At 30.2% G+C, this 19,513-nt stretch overlaps 1 protein-coding gene across 3 annotated transcripts in view; it reads left to right on the plus strand.

Moving 5' to 3' along the window:
* LOC139510200 (FYVE and coiled-coil domain-containing protein 1-like) overlaps positions 1 to 19,513 on the plus strand; it is a 39,815-nt gene that overhangs the window by 7,769 nt on the left and 12,533 nt on the right. The window contains exons 5-18 of one of the 3 annotated variants that reach the window (XM_071296658.1): positions 2,845 to 2,951; positions 3,533 to 3,676; positions 4,021 to 4,102; positions 4,517 to 4,740; positions 7,610 to 7,790; positions 8,382 to 8,993; positions 10,302 to 11,930; positions 12,971 to 13,111; positions 13,876 to 13,947; positions 14,299 to 14,346; positions 16,165 to 16,283; positions 16,820 to 16,958; positions 17,503 to 17,576; positions 18,604 to 18,618. In XM_071296658.1, coding sequence (XP_071152759.1) covers positions 2,845 to 2,951; positions 3,533 to 3,676; positions 4,021 to 4,102; positions 4,517 to 4,740; positions 7,610 to 7,790; positions 8,382 to 8,993; positions 10,302 to 11,930; positions 12,971 to 13,111; positions 13,876 to 13,947; positions 14,299 to 14,346; positions 16,165 to 16,283; positions 16,820 to 16,958; positions 17,503 to 17,576; positions 18,604 to 18,618 — 3,587 coding nt within the window. The remainder of the gene's footprint in view (positions 1 to 2,844; positions 2,952 to 3,532; positions 3,677 to 4,020; positions 4,103 to 4,516; positions 4,741 to 7,609; positions 7,791 to 8,381; positions 8,994 to 10,301; positions 11,931 to 12,970; positions 13,112 to 13,875; positions 13,948 to 14,298; positions 14,347 to 16,164; positions 16,284 to 16,819; positions 16,959 to 17,502; positions 17,577 to 18,603; positions 18,619 to 19,513) is intronic. The other 2 variants (XM_071296659.1, XM_071296660.1) reach the window with 2 other exon arrangements.

Below are 19,513 nucleotides of genomic sequence, written 5' to 3' on the forward strand. Positions count from 1 at the left end.
CGACTAGTTAACTAGTTAACTAACTTGATACGGAATGACCATGATCTGTTATTTTTAGACTGATAATATAGGAATTTGATAGTGAAAAAGTCAAAATTTCAAATCATAAATAAGTCTTCCGTGAAACTTGAATTGTTTTCGGAAATCTAATTAGTTCATAATTCTTTTATGTAAGTAAGTAAGTAAATTATTTATTATAGTGACATGTGTTTTTCACAAAATATTATATAATACAGTGAGATATAAAAACAATAATTAGAACACCCGACCCTTTGGGTCTATAAGTCACTTTAAACATAAATTTCAATGGTACGACGAACAAAAATAAATAAAATGTTATCGAAAATTTTCATATAAAAAGTATGTAATAAACTTTATTCAAATAAATTAGGATCTTCGCTCCACTGATCACCCGCATGGCTAAAGGTATTACTCCCAAAGATATTGTAGGGGGTGTGAGGTGACACGTCCAGGTATTCAAGCGATTTCCTGTCGAGTTTGCAAATTCATGCATCGTTTCACTTCTTAGTGTATTGATAAGTGTACACGGCCCATAACTTATAACTTACCATTTTGAACTATTAGGTGTATAATATACATCTCTATGTTACGTGTCCGAAAGTGATATTACTAAACTCATACGCTTGTTTATGAATAACATTTCTGATGAAAAGAAAATTATTTATAAAAATATAAATAATACCCAAAATAAAACAAACAGATTTGATGAAATAAAAATCTATATACGTATTTTTTCCAAGGGTAAATTTGGTAAAATGTAATAGATACTCGTTGTCAATGGTGAAGGCCAGAAATATTGATTTAAAAAAATGTACGCACTTGTCGACCATTCGTATATACGCCTGGATTATAAGTTACGGACCTATAGCGCAAATTAAAACATATACATATATACATAGAACATAAGAAAGAAACATACATTTTGCGTAAATTGGGGTAAAAGTTTTGTAAAATGACAAGTCCACGTATGCCAACAGTATGTAATCATCAAATGACGATAGACTGTAGTATACCAAAAGAAGAAGAAGAAGAGATTTAAATACAGGTCGATATATAACTTTATTTGGCTCATCGAAGTTATGGACATTTATATATCAATTAGATTGTTCTCGAAAAAAGGAAGAAATTCGCCATCATCACAATTGTTCTGACATGCATGTAATATATACGCAACTGGAAGTACACTAATACTGAGGGATGTGAATATTTTCCAGGAAAACTATAGAGTATCAAAGTTTCAAATCAATTTCGGGATTTATTTTCTCTCTTGATATTCAATGACAGCAATTTAAAGAATAAACTGCTTGTCCGTTTTAGTGGTACTCTTGCCAGTTGAAACAGACTTATAATTACATTAAAAAATAGGGAAAGATGACATTTAATTCGTTCATTTTTTTTAATACATCGTTGGTCAAATAGCTAAAGTATTATATATAGTTACGGTGTGAGACAAAGAGTATTTTAAGAAGGACATTCCCGATTATGTATAAATTTTGTTGATGTTTTTCACACTTGAAAAGCATATCTGTTCGTAATTTGTTGATTTCATTCCAATTAGATCCTTTAATTTCCTGTCAATTTTTTAAAACATCTGTTTTCAAATATCTGAAGTATTCATGTGTTGTGAGATTTAAAATATTTTGATGAGCAGTTTAATTCCTCAATAGGTAATTAAAGATCACTTTGGATGGACTAAATTATATAATTGCAATTGTTAATGATCTGTTTGAAATATTTAAGGCTACCGTTCCTAATTTGAAATAGTACAATTTTTAGTTCATAAACTCGTGTTTAGAAGGCTATTTTTATTTATAATTTCTTCAATTAAAATAATTCAGTATTTTATCGTTACTAAAGTAATCAAAAGTCATAATTCATTAAAAGTGATCTTATGCAAAATATAAAAATATACAACAGCTATCCAGTTATTGTGCGATCTTATTATTCCCGTTAATTAATTTTAATTATTTTTTTTTACATTCATGTGTCTGAAACTTTGTCTGACTCCCGTTTACAATTGATACGAAATGTTGTTCACACCTGAAATGCCAGTGAACCGTGACGCCTAGATTTCACTGAATGAGGATCAAAAGATTAGAATTACATAATGCTAATCTTTTAATTACCTTGAGTTAAACTACGCATTCCACATTCTTTAGGTGTCACAAAACAATACACATTTTATTGTTTCCACCGTACAAGCAAGTGAAAATGATTGCTGGAATGAAGCAAAAAGGTCAGAATACAAACATGTATTTTTAATACACTATCGATCATGTCAGTTTCGTATGTTTGTTTAAAGTATTTTTAGAAAAAAAATCATAAAAATGTTCTATTGTATGATTTACTTTTATTATTAAAATTCGTTTTAAAAAATCCACACGATCTTATTTTAAAAGTTGCATGGCTATCACTTATTTTTCGTTGGTTAATAGCTACATCAAAAGTCGTCGATGCGCTTTAAATCGCGTTATTAGATGGTTAACGAACAAGACTTAAATGAGATATTTTCACTCCCGGCATGCATCAAAGACTTAAACTACGTCACATAAGTCAGGAAGTTTCAAAAAATAAAATTAATAATTCCCAATTTTCTTCTTTATTAGATTTCATATCAAAATAAAACTTGGTGAATATGTTTTTTATGGTATTATGAACATAATAAGATGAAAAGTGAAAAATCGCGAATTATCCCTTTAATGTTAATTTCCCCAGTAGGTAATAAACTGTTAAATGGAATTGTTTTATCACCTTCTCTTTAAGGCTCTTCAAGGCTCTTGCACTTTCTTATTTTTCATCTTTTTTATTTTTTTTAAATTTCAGTACAAGACATCTCTTGGCAAAGGAAGAGCATTCTTAAGGTTTTGTTTAGTGCACAATAGAATGGCAGATAGTTTACAGGCCTGCATCATCAATGGAAAAACAACAAGGTTTATATATATATATATCAAATATTACCACACTAAATACTGCACTTTAATCACAACCTTTATTAAGTGCAAAATAAGTCTCTTAATATATAAATGTAACTGTAATAGAAAGGAAAATTTATTGTAGCAACTGTTTTGCCAAGAATATGACATGCATATTAGAACTTCTCCCATTTCAGAAAGAGACATACATGTACTAAGTAGTTTTTTACAGACTGTATTGCTGGCAAACACAATAGTTGGTTGAAAAAAATCTTGCAATTTATTTTAGAAAGTAACAATAATTGACAGAATTGCATCAGTTGTTCATACCATGTGTAGTTGTAGAGACAAATAAACAAGAATTGTTCATCCCTATTAAGCTTCAAGGTCATGTGACAGAAATTATTGTTGTCAATTTATGTCTACTGTTCATTGTTTGTTTAAATTTTGGAATCTTTTCAAATGAAGCCATCAGTCAGGTTAGAACAAACATTTTGGCAGTCATTTTAAGGGTAAATAGGATATTTAGTATAAAAAAATTATAATTATCCCAACATATTTACTTTATGAACTGTAATAATGATTTTTTTTCATTGCAGTGAATGGTTCTATCCCCAGTCAATATGGTTACACCAAGATAGGAACAGTGTACTAATCAGTGCTTTATATGATTTAAGTGGACTGCAGTTTGACCTTGCTTCAAGTGGATATGACCTTGACAATGCATGGCCATCTTTTGCAAAGTAAAGTATTTTGAATTTTCTGACTACTTTTGAAATATAAGATGTAAGGTCACGAACTCTACAAGCTATATAATTAAGGTACACTACAAGATACCAGATTTTTAAATGATTATTAATACTGTAACTTGTCTGCACTGAGTCGTAATATGAACCTTTTTTGATGGGTGAGTACAGTGAATATGCCAAAAATTTCATATTATGTCAATAATTGAAATATAAGTTTGAAAAAAAAATTGTGATATGAGAATTAAGGAGAACAACTGAACAGGGTGATATATGTGCAGGCAAGTTGAATAAACTATTGATTTAGTACAAGACATTTATTTATTATTATTATTTTCTAGGAAGAGTCTTGGGTCACATCACACTTGGAATATGCCATCAAGGACATCAAGTATGAGTAGTTTAATCAGTATTCCTGGGCAGGTAAACTTATTTAAACTGAAAATCAAATTAAGAGCTTTTCTAAACGTAAATGTTATATGTGGCAGTCATACAATCAAATTTTTGCAGGAATAGTTACAGACACCAAAGCAGTTTTGAAACTTCATACTAACATAACATATTGTTATAAGGAGTTGTTCCACTATAAAAAGTAAGAATATCTTAAGATTTTTAATCTAGATTATTTACTTTGATTATTTAGATCAAATTTGGTTAAGCCTACCATTTTCTTTGGAAAATGTCTGTACCAAGTCAGGAATATGACAGTTTTTTTACCCCATTCATTTGGTTGGTTGATAGTCTAACATGATTTTTTTTACTTCCCCTTTTTGAATTTACCTTTGAGTTTTGTATTGTTATAATTTTATGGCTCATGTTTTACTTTTATTAATATAGCAGGATGCATCACTGCACAGATTTAACTTATCTACAACACCTGTTGACATGGATGATTCTAGTCACATGAGTCCAGGATCACACATATCAGAGAGGATGCATTCATGTGTGACAGACAACACAGAGACACATAAACAAGAATTAGAAGTTTTACAACAGCAACTGAATGAGGTTAAAGACAGAAACCAACAAATAACAAAGGAACATCAAGAACTTAATCAGAGGTGTATATTCAGAAACATATAGTATATGAATTTCTTTAATTACATTTAAACATTTTATCCTGGAAAGGTGGTAGGGGCAACAACATCCAATATAAAACAACTTGATTTAAAAACATTATCTTATTTGATGAATTTCCTTTTTTATCAGTGATTTGTTGCACATTTATTCAAAAGGAAGGGATCATTTTGTGTCATCCTCCTCCAGGTTGAAGGTCATGTGATAGAAAAGGATAGTTGTAAATATCAATGTCAATTTGACACAATTCGCTGTTCAATGCTTTTTATGCCCCACCTACGATAGTCTGTGGCTCCGTTCATTCGTTCGTCCGTCCGTTCGTTCGTTCGTCCCGCTTCAGGTTAAAGTTTTGGTCAAGGTAGTTTTTGATGAAATTGAAGTCCAATCAACTTGAAACTTAGTACACATGTTCCCTATAGTATAATCTTTCTAATTTTAATGCCAAATTAGATATTTACCCAATTTCAAAAACATGGAAAATGATGGTGCGAGTGGGGCATCCGTGTACTTTGGACACATTCTTGTTAAATTCTGGAAAATCTTTAGGAGCCATTAGTCCTATTAATACAAAAATTTTGGTTGTCATTGTTAGAGTGCTTATTTTGAAATTTATATTTGATATTCTGGCAAAATGATGTCATATCTTTTGGAGGGCTGTATCATTGGCAATCATACCACATTCTTATTTGTCCCTCGCATATCATGTTGCACATGGTACTACTGGCAATCCTTCCATGTGTCAATAAGTCTGTCCAGTTTATCAACCCCTGATTTTATTGATTTGTATTTACATTGTATCATAGGTCAAATTTATTCGCTCAGTGTATGTTCACAAGTGTCAATATGTCTTGATTGAGTTGAGCCATTTATATTGATACTTTATAGTGTGTCTTTCTATGTTGTTATATTAATTATACCCCCGCTTTAAAAAAGGGGGGGTATACTGTTTTACCTCTGTCTGTCAGTCCGTCCGTCCATCAGTCCGTCCATCAGTCCGTCCGTCAGTCAGTCAGTCAGTCCGTCCCATGAAACTTTCGTCACATTTTTCTCAGGAACTACACATCCACCCTTTCTGTAATTTGGTATCAACATTTATATATGTCAGCCATACCGTGTGATGCGTTTTCAGATTCATCACTTGACAACTTCCTGTTTACCGAACACTTGTCTGATTTTACACATGATAGCCAAGTTGAAAATTTTCGTCACATTTTTCTCAGGAACTACAATACAAGGATTTCTGAAATTTGGTTTCAGGATTTATATAAGTCAGCTATACCGTGTGATGCGTTTTCAGATTCATCACTCGACAACTTCCTGTTTACCGAACACTTGTATGATTTTACACATGATAGCCAAGTTGAAAATTTTCGTCACATTTTTCTCAGGAACTACAATACAAGGATTTCTGAAATTTGGTTTCAGGATTTATATAAGTCAGCTATACCGTGTGATGCGTTTTCAGATTCATCACTCGACTACTTCCTGTTTACCGAACACTTGTATGATTTTACACATGATAACCAAGTTAAAAATTTTCGTCACATTTTTCTCAGGAACTACAATACAAGGATTTCTGAAATTTGGTTTCAGGATTTTTATAAGTCAGCTATACCGTGTGATGCGTTTTCAGATTCATCACTCGACAACTTCCTGTTTACCGAACACTTGCATATTTTTACACTATTAATATTATCCACTTGCGGCGGGGGTATCATCAGTGAGCAGTAGCTCGCAGTTTCACTTGTTATGTTACACTTTTGTTACAGATAATTTTATTATATCGATTAGACCGTTGGTTTTCCCGTTTGAATGGTTTTACACTTTTGGGGCCTTTCATAGCTTGTTGTTCATAGTGAGCCAAGGCTCCGTGTTGAAGACCGTACTTTGACCTATAATGGTTTACTTTTACAAATTATGACTTGGATTGAGAGTTCTCTCATTGGCACTCAAACTTCCTATATCTATTGTTTCACGGTTACAATACTTGACAGATTTTTATAATAAACAGACTAATATTTCAACTTGGAATTGTTTTTAATTATGAAATTTGCATAATTTCTTGTGCTTGAAATTTTTAATAAATTCCATATTTATTCTGTATTTTAATGTTTTGTGTCATCCTCTCCAGGTTGCAGGTGGACATTGGGATTATGTTCTTTTATTTTTATATTGAAACAGGTAAACATGTTTAATAATTTTATGGCCATTTCTGTCTTTTGATGAAATGTAAGTTTTCTCTGCACTTATAAAATCTTTGCTGTTAAGGGATGATAGTGATATCAGTTCAGAATTGTCTAAAAACATATAATATGAATTATGGCTTCTCATTGGAAAATTTACTTCAGCAAGGCATTGAAAATATTCAAAAATTGGATATATAGATAACTTGTTAATTGTGTGTTCCAATATTTTAAACGCTTCAATGTTATAATTTTGATGAATGTTTTGCAAAATAGTCCATGCTAAAATGATATATGGTAATTAAAGTTTCGAATAAGAAAGCACTGATGATCTATCTGTTACACTGAACATCAAGAAGAATCACTCTTGCTAACTACCTAAATTAACAAGGCAAATTTAGTCTGACTCTTTTTTTTATCAGTTCAGTGAGCCATCAGAATATTATAGTGAATTTCTAGATTCTACAGAAAAATAAAACTTTTGACATCAAGAAAAAGACAACTTATGAAACATAACTTACTTTGTAGAAGCGGTTTGAACAGTCAAAATTTTCTTTAATACCAGGTACTTAATAATTTGTGATAGGATTTTGAAGATTCTTTTAATAAAAAGAAAAAAAACAAACATTAAATTTATATGTTTAATTTATGAAATTTATATTTTTTCTAGATATGATCGATTAGTTTTAGAACAAGAATCAAAACAGAAAGAATGGGAAATGAAATACACACAGAAGACAGAAGAAGTAGACAAACTCAATAAACAGATAACGTCTCTCGACCATCAGTTACAAAATCAAAGAGAGGCTCATAGTAAACAAGAAAGTGAAAATATCAAAATGCAGTTTGAGGTCAGTTAACTGTGCACACATTTATTGTTGAAAAAAACCAAATCCAAATTGTAGAAAGTTAATGCTTTTACTGACCTTAACAGATATTGCACACTTTACAAAACAAAGATGTGGTATGTTTTCCAATGAGACAACTCTCTGCAAGAGATCAAATGACACAGAAATTAACAACTTAATGTCATTGTCTTGATAGGAAATCATTTATATAAAAGCAAAATATGGTTAATAACTTTTTAAAGTTATGTTCCTTGACAATTGAAATTTGTAGATAATATTTGGATATGCAGGTTATACTTTTTGTTTGATATATTTGACTATTACTAAATTAATAATCAATGCAATGTATTTGTATTTGTAGACCATTTCAATAGATTGTCCTTTTTTGACTGAGTACCAGAATGTTCTTCCACTGATTAGGAAGCCTGTTAAATAAATTTACGTATACTACAATGTCAAAAGTTCGTAAAATAATCTATCGGTACAGAGAAATTCTTTGGTTTAACTAGTATGAATAAGTTTAAAAATACTTGTCAGTGCAGAATTGAAGACTTGAAATATTTTTGTTAAATTTCGTATTTATTTGTAATTCAGGTTAACTCATTGCAACAGAATGCTGTATCAGTGAAAGATCAAAATGATGCTATGGAGGATGAAATGTCAGTGTTGAGAGAAAAACTAACAAAACAAGAAGAGAAAAATCAAGATCTATTGAACAAGATTGAAAATTTACTTCAGGAAAAAAATGATGAGGCAAACAGTCAGAGAAGTTCTGTTGATAAACTTCAAGAAACATATGAACTAGTGAAAAGTTTAGAAGCAGAAAATATGACATTGAAATATGAAAACAAAGAGTTGAATGATAAATGTGGGAAACTACAATCAAATATGGAAGAGACTGAACAAAGTCGAATTTCATTAGAAGACATTTTGAAAAATAACAAAAAAGAACTTCAGGAAATGGAGAATAATTTATCAAAAATGGATATCCAAAAGCAGACGCTAGAAAGTCAAGGTCAAAGTTTGAATAGAGAAATAGCTTCTCTGAAAGAATTCTATGAAACTGAAAAAGGAGATACACAAAAAGTTAAAGGGAAATTTGAAGAAAAGGTTGAGCTAGTAAAAAATTTAGAATTACAAATGGATGAAGTGAGGCTTCTTCTGAAGATACTGGTGTCTGGTGTGAATATATCAGAGGATACTGAGGTAATGCTAAATAAGATTTTCTATGCGCCCTTTGTGTTACCCCAGTACCCTTGTGTTTTCATCCATCCATCTTTCCAATTTTTGTTTCCTCACTCTCAATTAATTTGCCTCATCTGAATTTTATGAAACAAATACACAAAGCTTAGGAATGCAACATGCAGACAAAAGTGAATTGGGTAGTGAGACATCTACCGTTCTATGGTTATGCCCCTTTTGAAATTTAAAATTGCAAAGATTGATTAGGGGCATTGGTATCCTTCGACACATTCTTCTTTTATTTCAGAAATCATTTTTTTTGTGAAAATAAAAGTTTCAGATATGAATGAAATTATAAATGGGCCAATATACCAAATAAAGAAATGCGCCTTAAAGGAGTAGGTCCGGTAAGGGCCGATTTTGGCCTCAAATTTCAGGTTCATCTAACGAAAGTTTTTGGACACTTTTTAAACACTTAAGTGTCTATTTAATTTGATTCGATTAGTTTATGTGAAAGATTTCAACTGTTTTAGTCATTAAAAACGCTCAGATTCAAGTTTAAATATGAAAAATCTATCAAATATGCCAAAAAACGTCACTTTTCAGATGGTTTTTGTCAAATGTGAAAGTGGCCGCATCCGTGTTCATCTTCAACCTTTATATATGTTTTGTATTATCATCAAATACAACTTACATTTCAACACTATGAATGAACACGAATGCGGCCACTTTCATTTTAGATGGAAACCGTCTAAAAATTAACCAAAATGCTAAAATTTTGAAGATTTCAGTAATTTAGCATGACTTAATCATGCTAGAACGCGATATTTAAGCAATGTATTGTCAAAAACAGCTCATATTTATGTAGCAGAAGCATTTTACTTTACAAAATATAGCTTAAAGATTACGTTTTCACAATTTTCTAAAACTGCTATATTTTGGGGCCAAAAAGGGGTCTTACTGAACCTACTCCTTTATGACAAAACAATAAAAAATAGTTATAAGAAAGACAATAACCAACTGCAAACTACAAACTGTAATAATCAACTGGAAATGGCTGTACTCATCAGATTGCACAAAAACATCTTAAGTAATGTCATTAGACACAGATGTGACAGTACTCACCATTACTGATATCTAGTGCAAAGGGACTTATTAAAAAAATTCATCAGTCCTAAAGGTTTTTTAAAAAAAAAGAAACCCATTTAAACATTCTCCTAAATATAAATGTACATTGATTTGTGAAACATAGCCTGACCTTTAAAAGCTGTGTTTCTTTGAAAACTATGAGATTGGATTTCTTTTAAAATTTGCAATTGCTTTTTTTTCCAGGTTCCAGAATCTCTCAAGAATAGTGAAGTTGGCAATCTACTACACAGTATGATAGAACAGTCACTTAATAGTACATGTATAAAAGATAAAATGGAAAAACTTGAAAAAAATCTTGAAACTGAGTCTGATCATTATAAAGAAGAGATTGAAAATAAAGACAGGCAGCTACAGGATTTTGAAAGTTTAATCAATACTCTACAAAAAGAAAAATGTGATAGAGAGAGTAGATGCACTGACATTGAAGAGACTCTGCAGGCACAAGTGAATAATTTGGAAGAACAAAACTCACAGACAGAGCACAATATTATAGAATTAAAAGGAATCAAAGAAGCTCTTGAACATGAAAGATCTGAACTTCAGAGGGACTTTTCAAATCAGAAAGGTGTCTTAGACAAAACTGTTCAAAACTGTGATACTTTAGAAAAGAAATGTAAATCTGTAGCAGAAGATCTCAAGAAAATAGAAGAACAAAATAAGCAGTTAGAAACAGAAAATTGGTCATTACAGGAAAAAATGATACAAAAAGAGAATGAACTGGTTGAGCTTCGTCAAAAGTCAGTCTTAGTAGAAGATGAATTACAACAAAAAAACAACAGTGAAAGTAATCTTTCCTCAAAACTTCAAGCTCAAATTCACGAAAATGAAACAACAATCAAAGATATGAAGCAAAACATTTCTGAATTAAACATCTCTGTTGCAGATAGTCATAAAACAACTGAAGAATATAGGATCAAAATTAAAGAAAAAGAAGCAGAAAATATAAAATTGTCAAATAAACTGACTACAGTAGAAAAAGATCTTAACGAAAAGAGCTTGGCTCTTCAAGCCGAATCTAACAAACTTAGTACATATTTAAAAGAGAATGCAAGTTTAGAAGAGAAGTTAAAAGATTTAAAAGAAAAACAATTTGACCTAGAGCAACAATTAGGTAATTGTGTCAAAGAAAATACAAATCATCAACAACAAAGACAAAAGGCGTTAGATAAACTTGAAATTGAACGTCATACTTTAAAAAAGCATTTAGAAGATGCTTTAAAAGATATTGAGTCGATAAAACAACAGTTGACTCATACATCTGCTGAACTAGATATCGCTTATACAGAAAAAGAAAAATTGGATTCTGAGAAAAATGACCTGATATTGAGACAAGATGAACTGGATCAAAAACTTAAACATTCTGAGGATAAAAATGAGATTCTTTCAAATGATAAAATCGATTTGACAAATGAAATAAAAGAAATGACATCCCTTAAACTAGACTTAGAAAAAGAATTAGATACTTTGAAAGATCAGGTCGGAAATCTTCATGACAAAGTTGGATGTTTGCAAAAGGAAAAACAGAAGGGGGATGATGAAAAGCATGATTTAGAATTACAAATTGCTGAGTTTAATAAGGACATATCCTTGAAAACTGAAGAGATTTTCACAGCACAGGAATCAAAGAAAAATGTAGAGAAGGAGCTTAATGAATTAAGGTTAAGCTTTGAAGAAGGAAAACAGAGTACAGAATCTGAGATGGAAAGGTTTAAGATTGAACATGAAAAAGAAGTAGAAGTTTTGAAACAGGAATTATCGTCATTGCAGTTCGAGCTGAGTTCAGAACAAATTAAGTTTGAACAATCTTTACAGGTAATTTCAATTAAACTTGATAGTGTGAAGTTATTTTATTAGTATCAAAATGCAGTTTAAGTACTGATATCTTTAGCTATCCTTTTAAATAAAAAAATAATACCATAGTTTGTCTCCTAGAATTAAAGCAAAACTGACATAATATAGAATCTTAAATTATGAAGGTGTCTAATTATCAAAACCTTTCTACAATAAACAGTTATAAACTACTCTATTAAAACTATTTGAACATGCATCACTTAAAAGGAAAATTGAGATTTTTACTTGAAAATAATAATGTGGACATCAGCCTTTTCTTCCTATAAATTGGATACGAAATTGAACTAAACTACATTTATTTTGAGTTTATTAAAAAAAAAAAACCACACAAATCAGCTAGAAAATTATACTCCTGTCTATTGTTCATTGAGAGAGCCATGGTGTAGTGGTTAGTGCATTGGACTACTAACACAAAGGTTCCTGGTTGGATTCCCGTGTCGGGATGTAAATTTCAGGGACTGAATTTACGGCTCTCTCTTGACACCATTTGCGAGTATGGTCTTAAGGGGACGTTAAATGGCTGACCCACATTAAGCCATATCTCTTGCACGTAAAAGACACCCTTGTAGATTTCAAAAAAGAGCAGGCTAATGCCGCTACAAGGCAGCACTTGCCACCACAAAGTGGAAAGGGATTAATATAAGTTACAATAACTTGTTTCCCAATCCACTATGAATAAATATGTTTAAACTAAACTATTGTTGAATACAGTAAGTTGACCTCTAAGTGTCTGTTTATTTTGTCATAGCATTGTTGTCTTTTTGTGGTATACCTCATATTTCTTTTCATTCATCATAAAGTCTTATAGATATTGATCATAATATAATGTGAGTAGCAGACATTTGGTTATGACAAGTCAGCAAAGTAAGTATATATATTTGGTATTTGGATTATATACTTTGAATCATACACAGAGTTATTTCTAGAAAAGAAAACTTTCATGACTGGATTCATTTATTTTTGTGGATTCACTTAACCTTATGATATTTATTTTATTTCAGACATTTTCTGATCAGGATTCCAGCATTTCAGGTATGAAAGAGAAACAATCAAAACAAGAGGAATTGGTAGCAGCTCTAGAACAAGAGATGTCAGAAATCAAAACTAATGCATCACTTAAACAAAATCAGCGAGAACAGGAGGTAAGGTTGAACAAAGAGGTCAGATCTTGTAAAAAACTCATTAAACTTCAAGCAATGTTCCTGAAATCAATGTTCATTTATTTCGGCTACTTTTGTGTTAACCTCTTCAAACAATCTTTATCAAAACAAATAATGTTGTACATCCATAGTCTTGACTTAATTGCAGGCAATTTGATGGAAAATTATTATGACAGGATAGGTAGAAGACTGTAAAGAGACTTCTAAAGCCTGATCAAACTTTAGTAAAAAACAATATGACTATTTAAAAAGGAATAATAACAAGGCAATTCAACAAAAAACGTAAACTTCATACAAAGTGCATTCCAAATTGACCCAGGTAATGCTGTACACTTTTTTCAGTTTAATAAAAGAAATATGAATTTAAAAGGATGTCATAACAAGGCATTTCAACAAAAAATATAAACTTAATACAAAGTACATTTCAAATTGACCCATGTAATGCTGTACACTTTTTTCAGTTATCTGTTTTTCTCAACTTTGTGCTAAATGACAACCATTACGGTAGCAATATCAAACACATTTACATAGATGACTGAGGCTGATTAGCATCACAAATAAAATTGTGTCAATCATATCAAAACAATTAATAAACCAGGTAGAAATTCACTAAAATAAAAAATTACTAAAGCTATGTTTATTTTTTTCAAATACAAATCTGTATATGTGAGCCTGGTATTTTGAAACCTTTTTTAATTTGTTTTCTGTATATGTGTTTATGTGTGATTTTAAATATCTGATTTTAGCTTGAAAAACAAAGGTTGTACATCAGTTCAATAGAGGAAGAGAAAAAAGACCTTACTTCTAAGCTTCAGGAGGTAAATTTCACATAAATTGACTATACAAGTATCCATTAATTTTTTTCATTTTGGCATTTTCATGAATTATTCTCAATTACACAACGAAATAATTAAATACTTTTATGTTTACTCAAGATATTTACAAGAAATAATTTGAGACATGCAGACATTGTATTTTTTATTTGAAATTTAACTTTAAAAAGTATAATTTTCAAGTGTTATTTTTTTTATGCCCAGCATATTATTTGAAATAAATCAAGAAACAATAATGATTACATTTACCTTATCGCAATCAGAACATTGTATTTATCATATCACAAGCATACATCTTGATAATTTAAGTAAAGAGGGTTTTTATATCATTTGCAGGTTTCACAAGAGTTAGAAAGTCAAAAGTCAATGGTTCTCTCATTACAGGTACAGTAAAGTCAAATGATTATATAAAGCATACTGGGAAATTAATTCACCATGTGGATAACAATTTCTGGTAACCAATGAAAAATGGAATTCTTGCTTTTAAATGATTTTTTGTTGTTGTTGAACACTTAGTTTTGCAGTACACCTTTTATTAAAGAATGTTGATACAAAAACTATTATGAATACGAAAGTTTTCATTTTGATTCTGTTTTTCTTCAACTATAAGCAAAAGCTCAACTATATTTGTTGTATGGAAGAATTGTTAGCTGCATATGTCTGCCTGGCATGGTTTATCTGACCATGACCTCATTTTCATGGTTCATTGGTCAAAGTTTAGTTTTCTTGGTTAATGTTAAGTTTGTGTGACAGTTGTAATAAAGCTTTATATTTAGAACTATCAACATAATATCAATGATAAGTAAAGAAGGCGAGACATTTCAGTGTATGCACTCTTGTTATCAATATATAAATAAAACATAGCTGATTGGGTGATAATGCAGATTGTTACCCTGAGAAAACATTGTCAACTGCGGCGTAGCCAAGGTTGACAATGCTTTTTCGAGGGGTACCTATCTGCTCTATCACCCTCTCAGCTATGTGTTATTTAATTTATCATACTGAATGTCCTATCATTATTTATATCTTTTACAGATTAATTTTATTTTTAAAGTATTTCATATGACGACACGTACATAACAACATTACGGGTATTAGGAAAAACAACAAAAGTTATGCAAGATGTTTTTTTTTTTATTTTGACTGTCAAATAATAAAATCTGAGGCAAAAAGTAGAACTTAAGCATTGTATTTAATTACTTGATGTAAATTCAATTCATTGTTCTTTAAATTATCGATTTTTGATTGGTCTGGACAAGAGGGTAACATTCAAAAAAATTGTCACCCGATCAGCCATGTGATAGAGTAAATTAACACCCTTGTATTAGCCAATCAAAATATTGCATTTTAATGTGAAGTATAATAAATATAAATATCATATACATAAAATTAAAACATAGAACATGCAGATAAGATATATAAACAGCAATCATTATTTTAAATGCAGAGAAACAGCACAGGCATATTGAAATTATGCAAAACATTGCTAAAGTACATATCATTATGTGTATGAAGGATTTTCTTGAATTGTAATACTGTGATGGTACTTATTTTCGTGGGTACCAATTTTCGTGGTTTGTGAGAAATTTACTGGTTCGTGGATTTTTGAATTCGTGGTTTTAGAATTTACATAATGAATCAAGAGTGAAAAAAGCATTTCGTTGGATACTTAAATTCGTGGTTTTCATCAACCACGAAATCCACGAAAATTGGTACCCCACGAATAATAGTACTTTCACAGTAATAGGTCTTGAATTTTTGTCAAAAAATTGTAACAATGAATGCACACAGAAATTTCTGATTTAAAGTATTTTCCCACATATTCATTTTAAGAATTGAGGACCATCAAACCAATAATCAATGCAGATTTGTATTTGGTTATATTTAAGTAGATTTAATGCAATGTTTTCTCAGAGAAAATTACTATCAGGATACACTAACGATGATAAATGAGATGTGGTATACAGAGAAGACAACTATCCACCAAAGTCCAAAGGAAGTAGATATTTTAACAATTGTTTTTTAGAACTTCTCGAATATTTATGCATCTACTTGTAACTATTTTCATTGAGAAATGATGGAGTAAAAAATTGGGGTGGAGGTGAATATAGCATTAAACCTGTCTACTAGAAACACACAATGATTCACTAAAACACTCATTTTAAAAGTTAAACATTTTATTATTTGATATTTATCACACAGACAAAATTAAAAAAGGGAGAAGAAGAGAAAGAAAAAGTGTGTACAGGTAAAGATAATGAAGTGGGAGAGCTCAAATCTGATATCCAACAGCTGAAGAAAAAAATTGTCAAACTAACCAGGTAAACTTAATTCTCTATTTCATGGGTTAAATATTATTTGTGGGTTACTCATTTTGGTGAATGTTATGGTAATATGTGAATTTAAAATTTAAGTGTAAATTTAGAATTTAAGTGTAAATTTAGAATTGAAGTGTTTAAATAAAGACAAATTTTCTGTGGTTACATGATTTCATGGTTAGTTACAATGTTTAAATAAAAAAGGAACTTCAACTCCAACTTTGTTACCTTTGTGTAATAAAGTAAGTGCTTTACATGATTATATAGATAAAAGAAGATGTGGTATGAGTGCCAATGAGACATCTCTCCATCCCAGTCAAAATCTATAAAAGTAAACCAATATAGGTCAAAGTACGGTCTTCAACACATAGCCTTGGCTCACACTGAACAGCAAGCTATCAAGCTGTATACATATATATATATATATATATGTTATATATATATGTATACAGGCTTAATTTGTAAGTTTTTGAAAATTTTATTGTTTACTGACATTTAGCTTTATTTATGTGATCTGATAATATCCTAATATTTTGCAGAGATAAGGACTCCTTATGGCAAAAAACAGACCAGTTATCATATGAGCAAAAATTACAGGCAAAAGATAAATGGTTGGATGAAAAAGATATAACACACTGTATGCAGTGTCGGACAGAATTTAGTTTTACAATTAGAAAGGTATATTTTAGACTTTACAACATAAAACAAAATTTGCATAATGTACTATATTATTATTATCATTAGAATGTCTCTACAATGATTGGAATGGCAATTACTCCATCTATCTTTTTCAAATCATCATTTATACTTTTAAGGAGCTATATTATAATCTGCTGTTTTGTTTTATTGTCCCCTATGAATTAAAGGAGACGCCAATCAAACTATCGGTATATTCATTTTGAGGTGAACATATGGTATTAAAGATCAGAGGTTAAAGATTCACAATAATAAATACATGCATTAATTTCTGAATTAACAGTACTTAATCCTAATATCCAGAATTTAATGTGTTATTGACAGTTATAATCATATACCTAAAACATTAATTTTACCTCTTGTTTATATCTTTATTAGAGTTAGTTTCTTTAATTGTGGGATGGTATCTACAGGTTTTGCTATAATGTAGTATTTTGTTGTCAAAACACGCTTTTACAAAAGTAAAAAGTGTTTCATTTCAAACTGAAGAATCCAAATATTTGAAGTTTAATTATTGTTTTTTTAGCACCACTGTAGGATTTGTGGAAGAGTGTTTTGTCACCAGTGCTCTGACAACTGGATGCAGACAGCACACAGCAGGTAAGATAACAAAAGATTATAAATTTTGGTTGGTTAAAAATGTTTACGTACTATTTTTCTTATAAATGTTTTATATAAGATGCAATTTCTCTTCCAACCTAATATTTTTATGTCGTTAATAGAACTAGATACTAGAAAATGATGTATTTAAACTCAGGTATTTTTTTTGCATCATTCAACAACAAGGCTACTTTCATGATATACTTACTTATCCAGTTAAAATGGTTCTTTGTCTTTCCAAATTTTTTTAATTCCTTCTTACCTCTTGCAAATACTGCCAATTTCCCCTATTCCTTAAGGAAGCTGGCTTGTCATGTTTTTTTGTTTTGTTTTTTTTTTGTCAGATTTTCGGAATCCTCTGGTTTTATCCATTTGAATGCCTTGAAAAAAATTGCCCGGTGACCCCCATATTTCTTTATGAAAATCTTTTACAAGTATAGTAATAAGCCATCTGTAAAAGTCTGATAAAATTTTAATTACTTTTTAACAGTTTTTGACAACTTCAACTTATCAATCATAAAGCTATGAAAAGTCAAGAGAGAATATTTTCCCGCCAAAATTTCAATGGCTCATATCTCGAAAACAAGCATAGTGACCTATATAGTTTTTTTGCTCTTTGGATTCCTTAATTAATTCCCTATCAATATAAACTAGTGTTTTGAAATGTTGATTACTTTGAAACTGAGAAGCGAACTCCCTTAATTATGACGTTAACAAAAGAGAACCAATCACCAAAATGGAAAAATAAAAATGAGCTTGTCATGGGCAACATGACAGGTGCCATACGTAGCAGGATCTGCTACCCCATCTGTAGCTCATGAAATCAACCATATTTTATAAGTGGTGTATGTTAACTTTTACAAAAATCTTCTTATCTGAAGATAATAGCTATATATATAGGCCATACAGATAGATATTACAACAAATTTATTTATTCTACATTACATTATTTTTTTAATTACTTGCACAATAAAAACAGCTATCTCTTTAGAAATATAATAAATTTTTGAAAAATATATATTCAAAGGCTAATGCTTCAGAGGTAAGACCTTTTTTCAATAAAAGAAAATATTATTGTTGCTTAAGTAATACCAATTTCTGTGCTTTATCTCTTAATTTTCAAATTAATTATATCTTCTTTTGGAGAACAAAATTTGCAGAAAAAAATTATTTATGGTATTTGTTTTTTTAAATTACTTTGAAAATAATGAAATAAGTACTTTGTTTAATAAACATGCATCTTGGTAAGCTTCTGCTTGCATATGCTTTCTAGTCTTTCGAGAACTATTGCCTGATATTGAATTTTGACTTGAATAGTAAGAATTTACTCTAGATGCATATTTATGCAAAAAGTATGACGCTGGACTTCTAAGTACTATTCAAAGGAAAGTCTAAACTGTATACACAAACAGTTTTGTAAAATTCTGTGTGAAAAGCATATGCCTGGCTTGAAGTGGGAAACCTGTCTATAATCTTTTCTTTTCTTTTTGTTTACAGTTATTAGTTCTTCAAGTGTTAATTGTTATAAGGAGAGGTGTTGATGTTAGATTGAATCATATATTTAAATCTTTTTCATTTAGAAAATTGATTTTATCTAAATGCCTTTTAATATTTGCAATTTGCAATTGCATAAATTTCATTATGAGTTCTCTTTTCAAAACATCATGAATTGCTATACAGTCAGTATTACATTAAAAGCACATAAAGCTTTTTGATCTTTGTTCAGATAAATTTTTAGATGAGATTTTTTAACCACATAAATTTACAAACTACCTACACACTTTCTAAATGAATCAGAATGTAACACTGTTAAAATTTCAAACTTTCTTATTTGTGTTGTACACACATTACACAATGATTAATTGTTATAAATTAATGATATTTAGAGTGGTGTGGCATGTAGCAACAGTTTTTTTTAATTCTATGCAAAATCCTTC

Source organism: Mytilus edulis, chromosome 2 (assembly GCF_963676685.1).
Source record: "Mytilus edulis chromosome 2, xbMytEdul2.2, whole genome shotgun sequence".
NCBI lineage: Eukaryota > Metazoa > Mollusca > Bivalvia > Mytilida > Mytilidae > Mytilus > Mytilus edulis.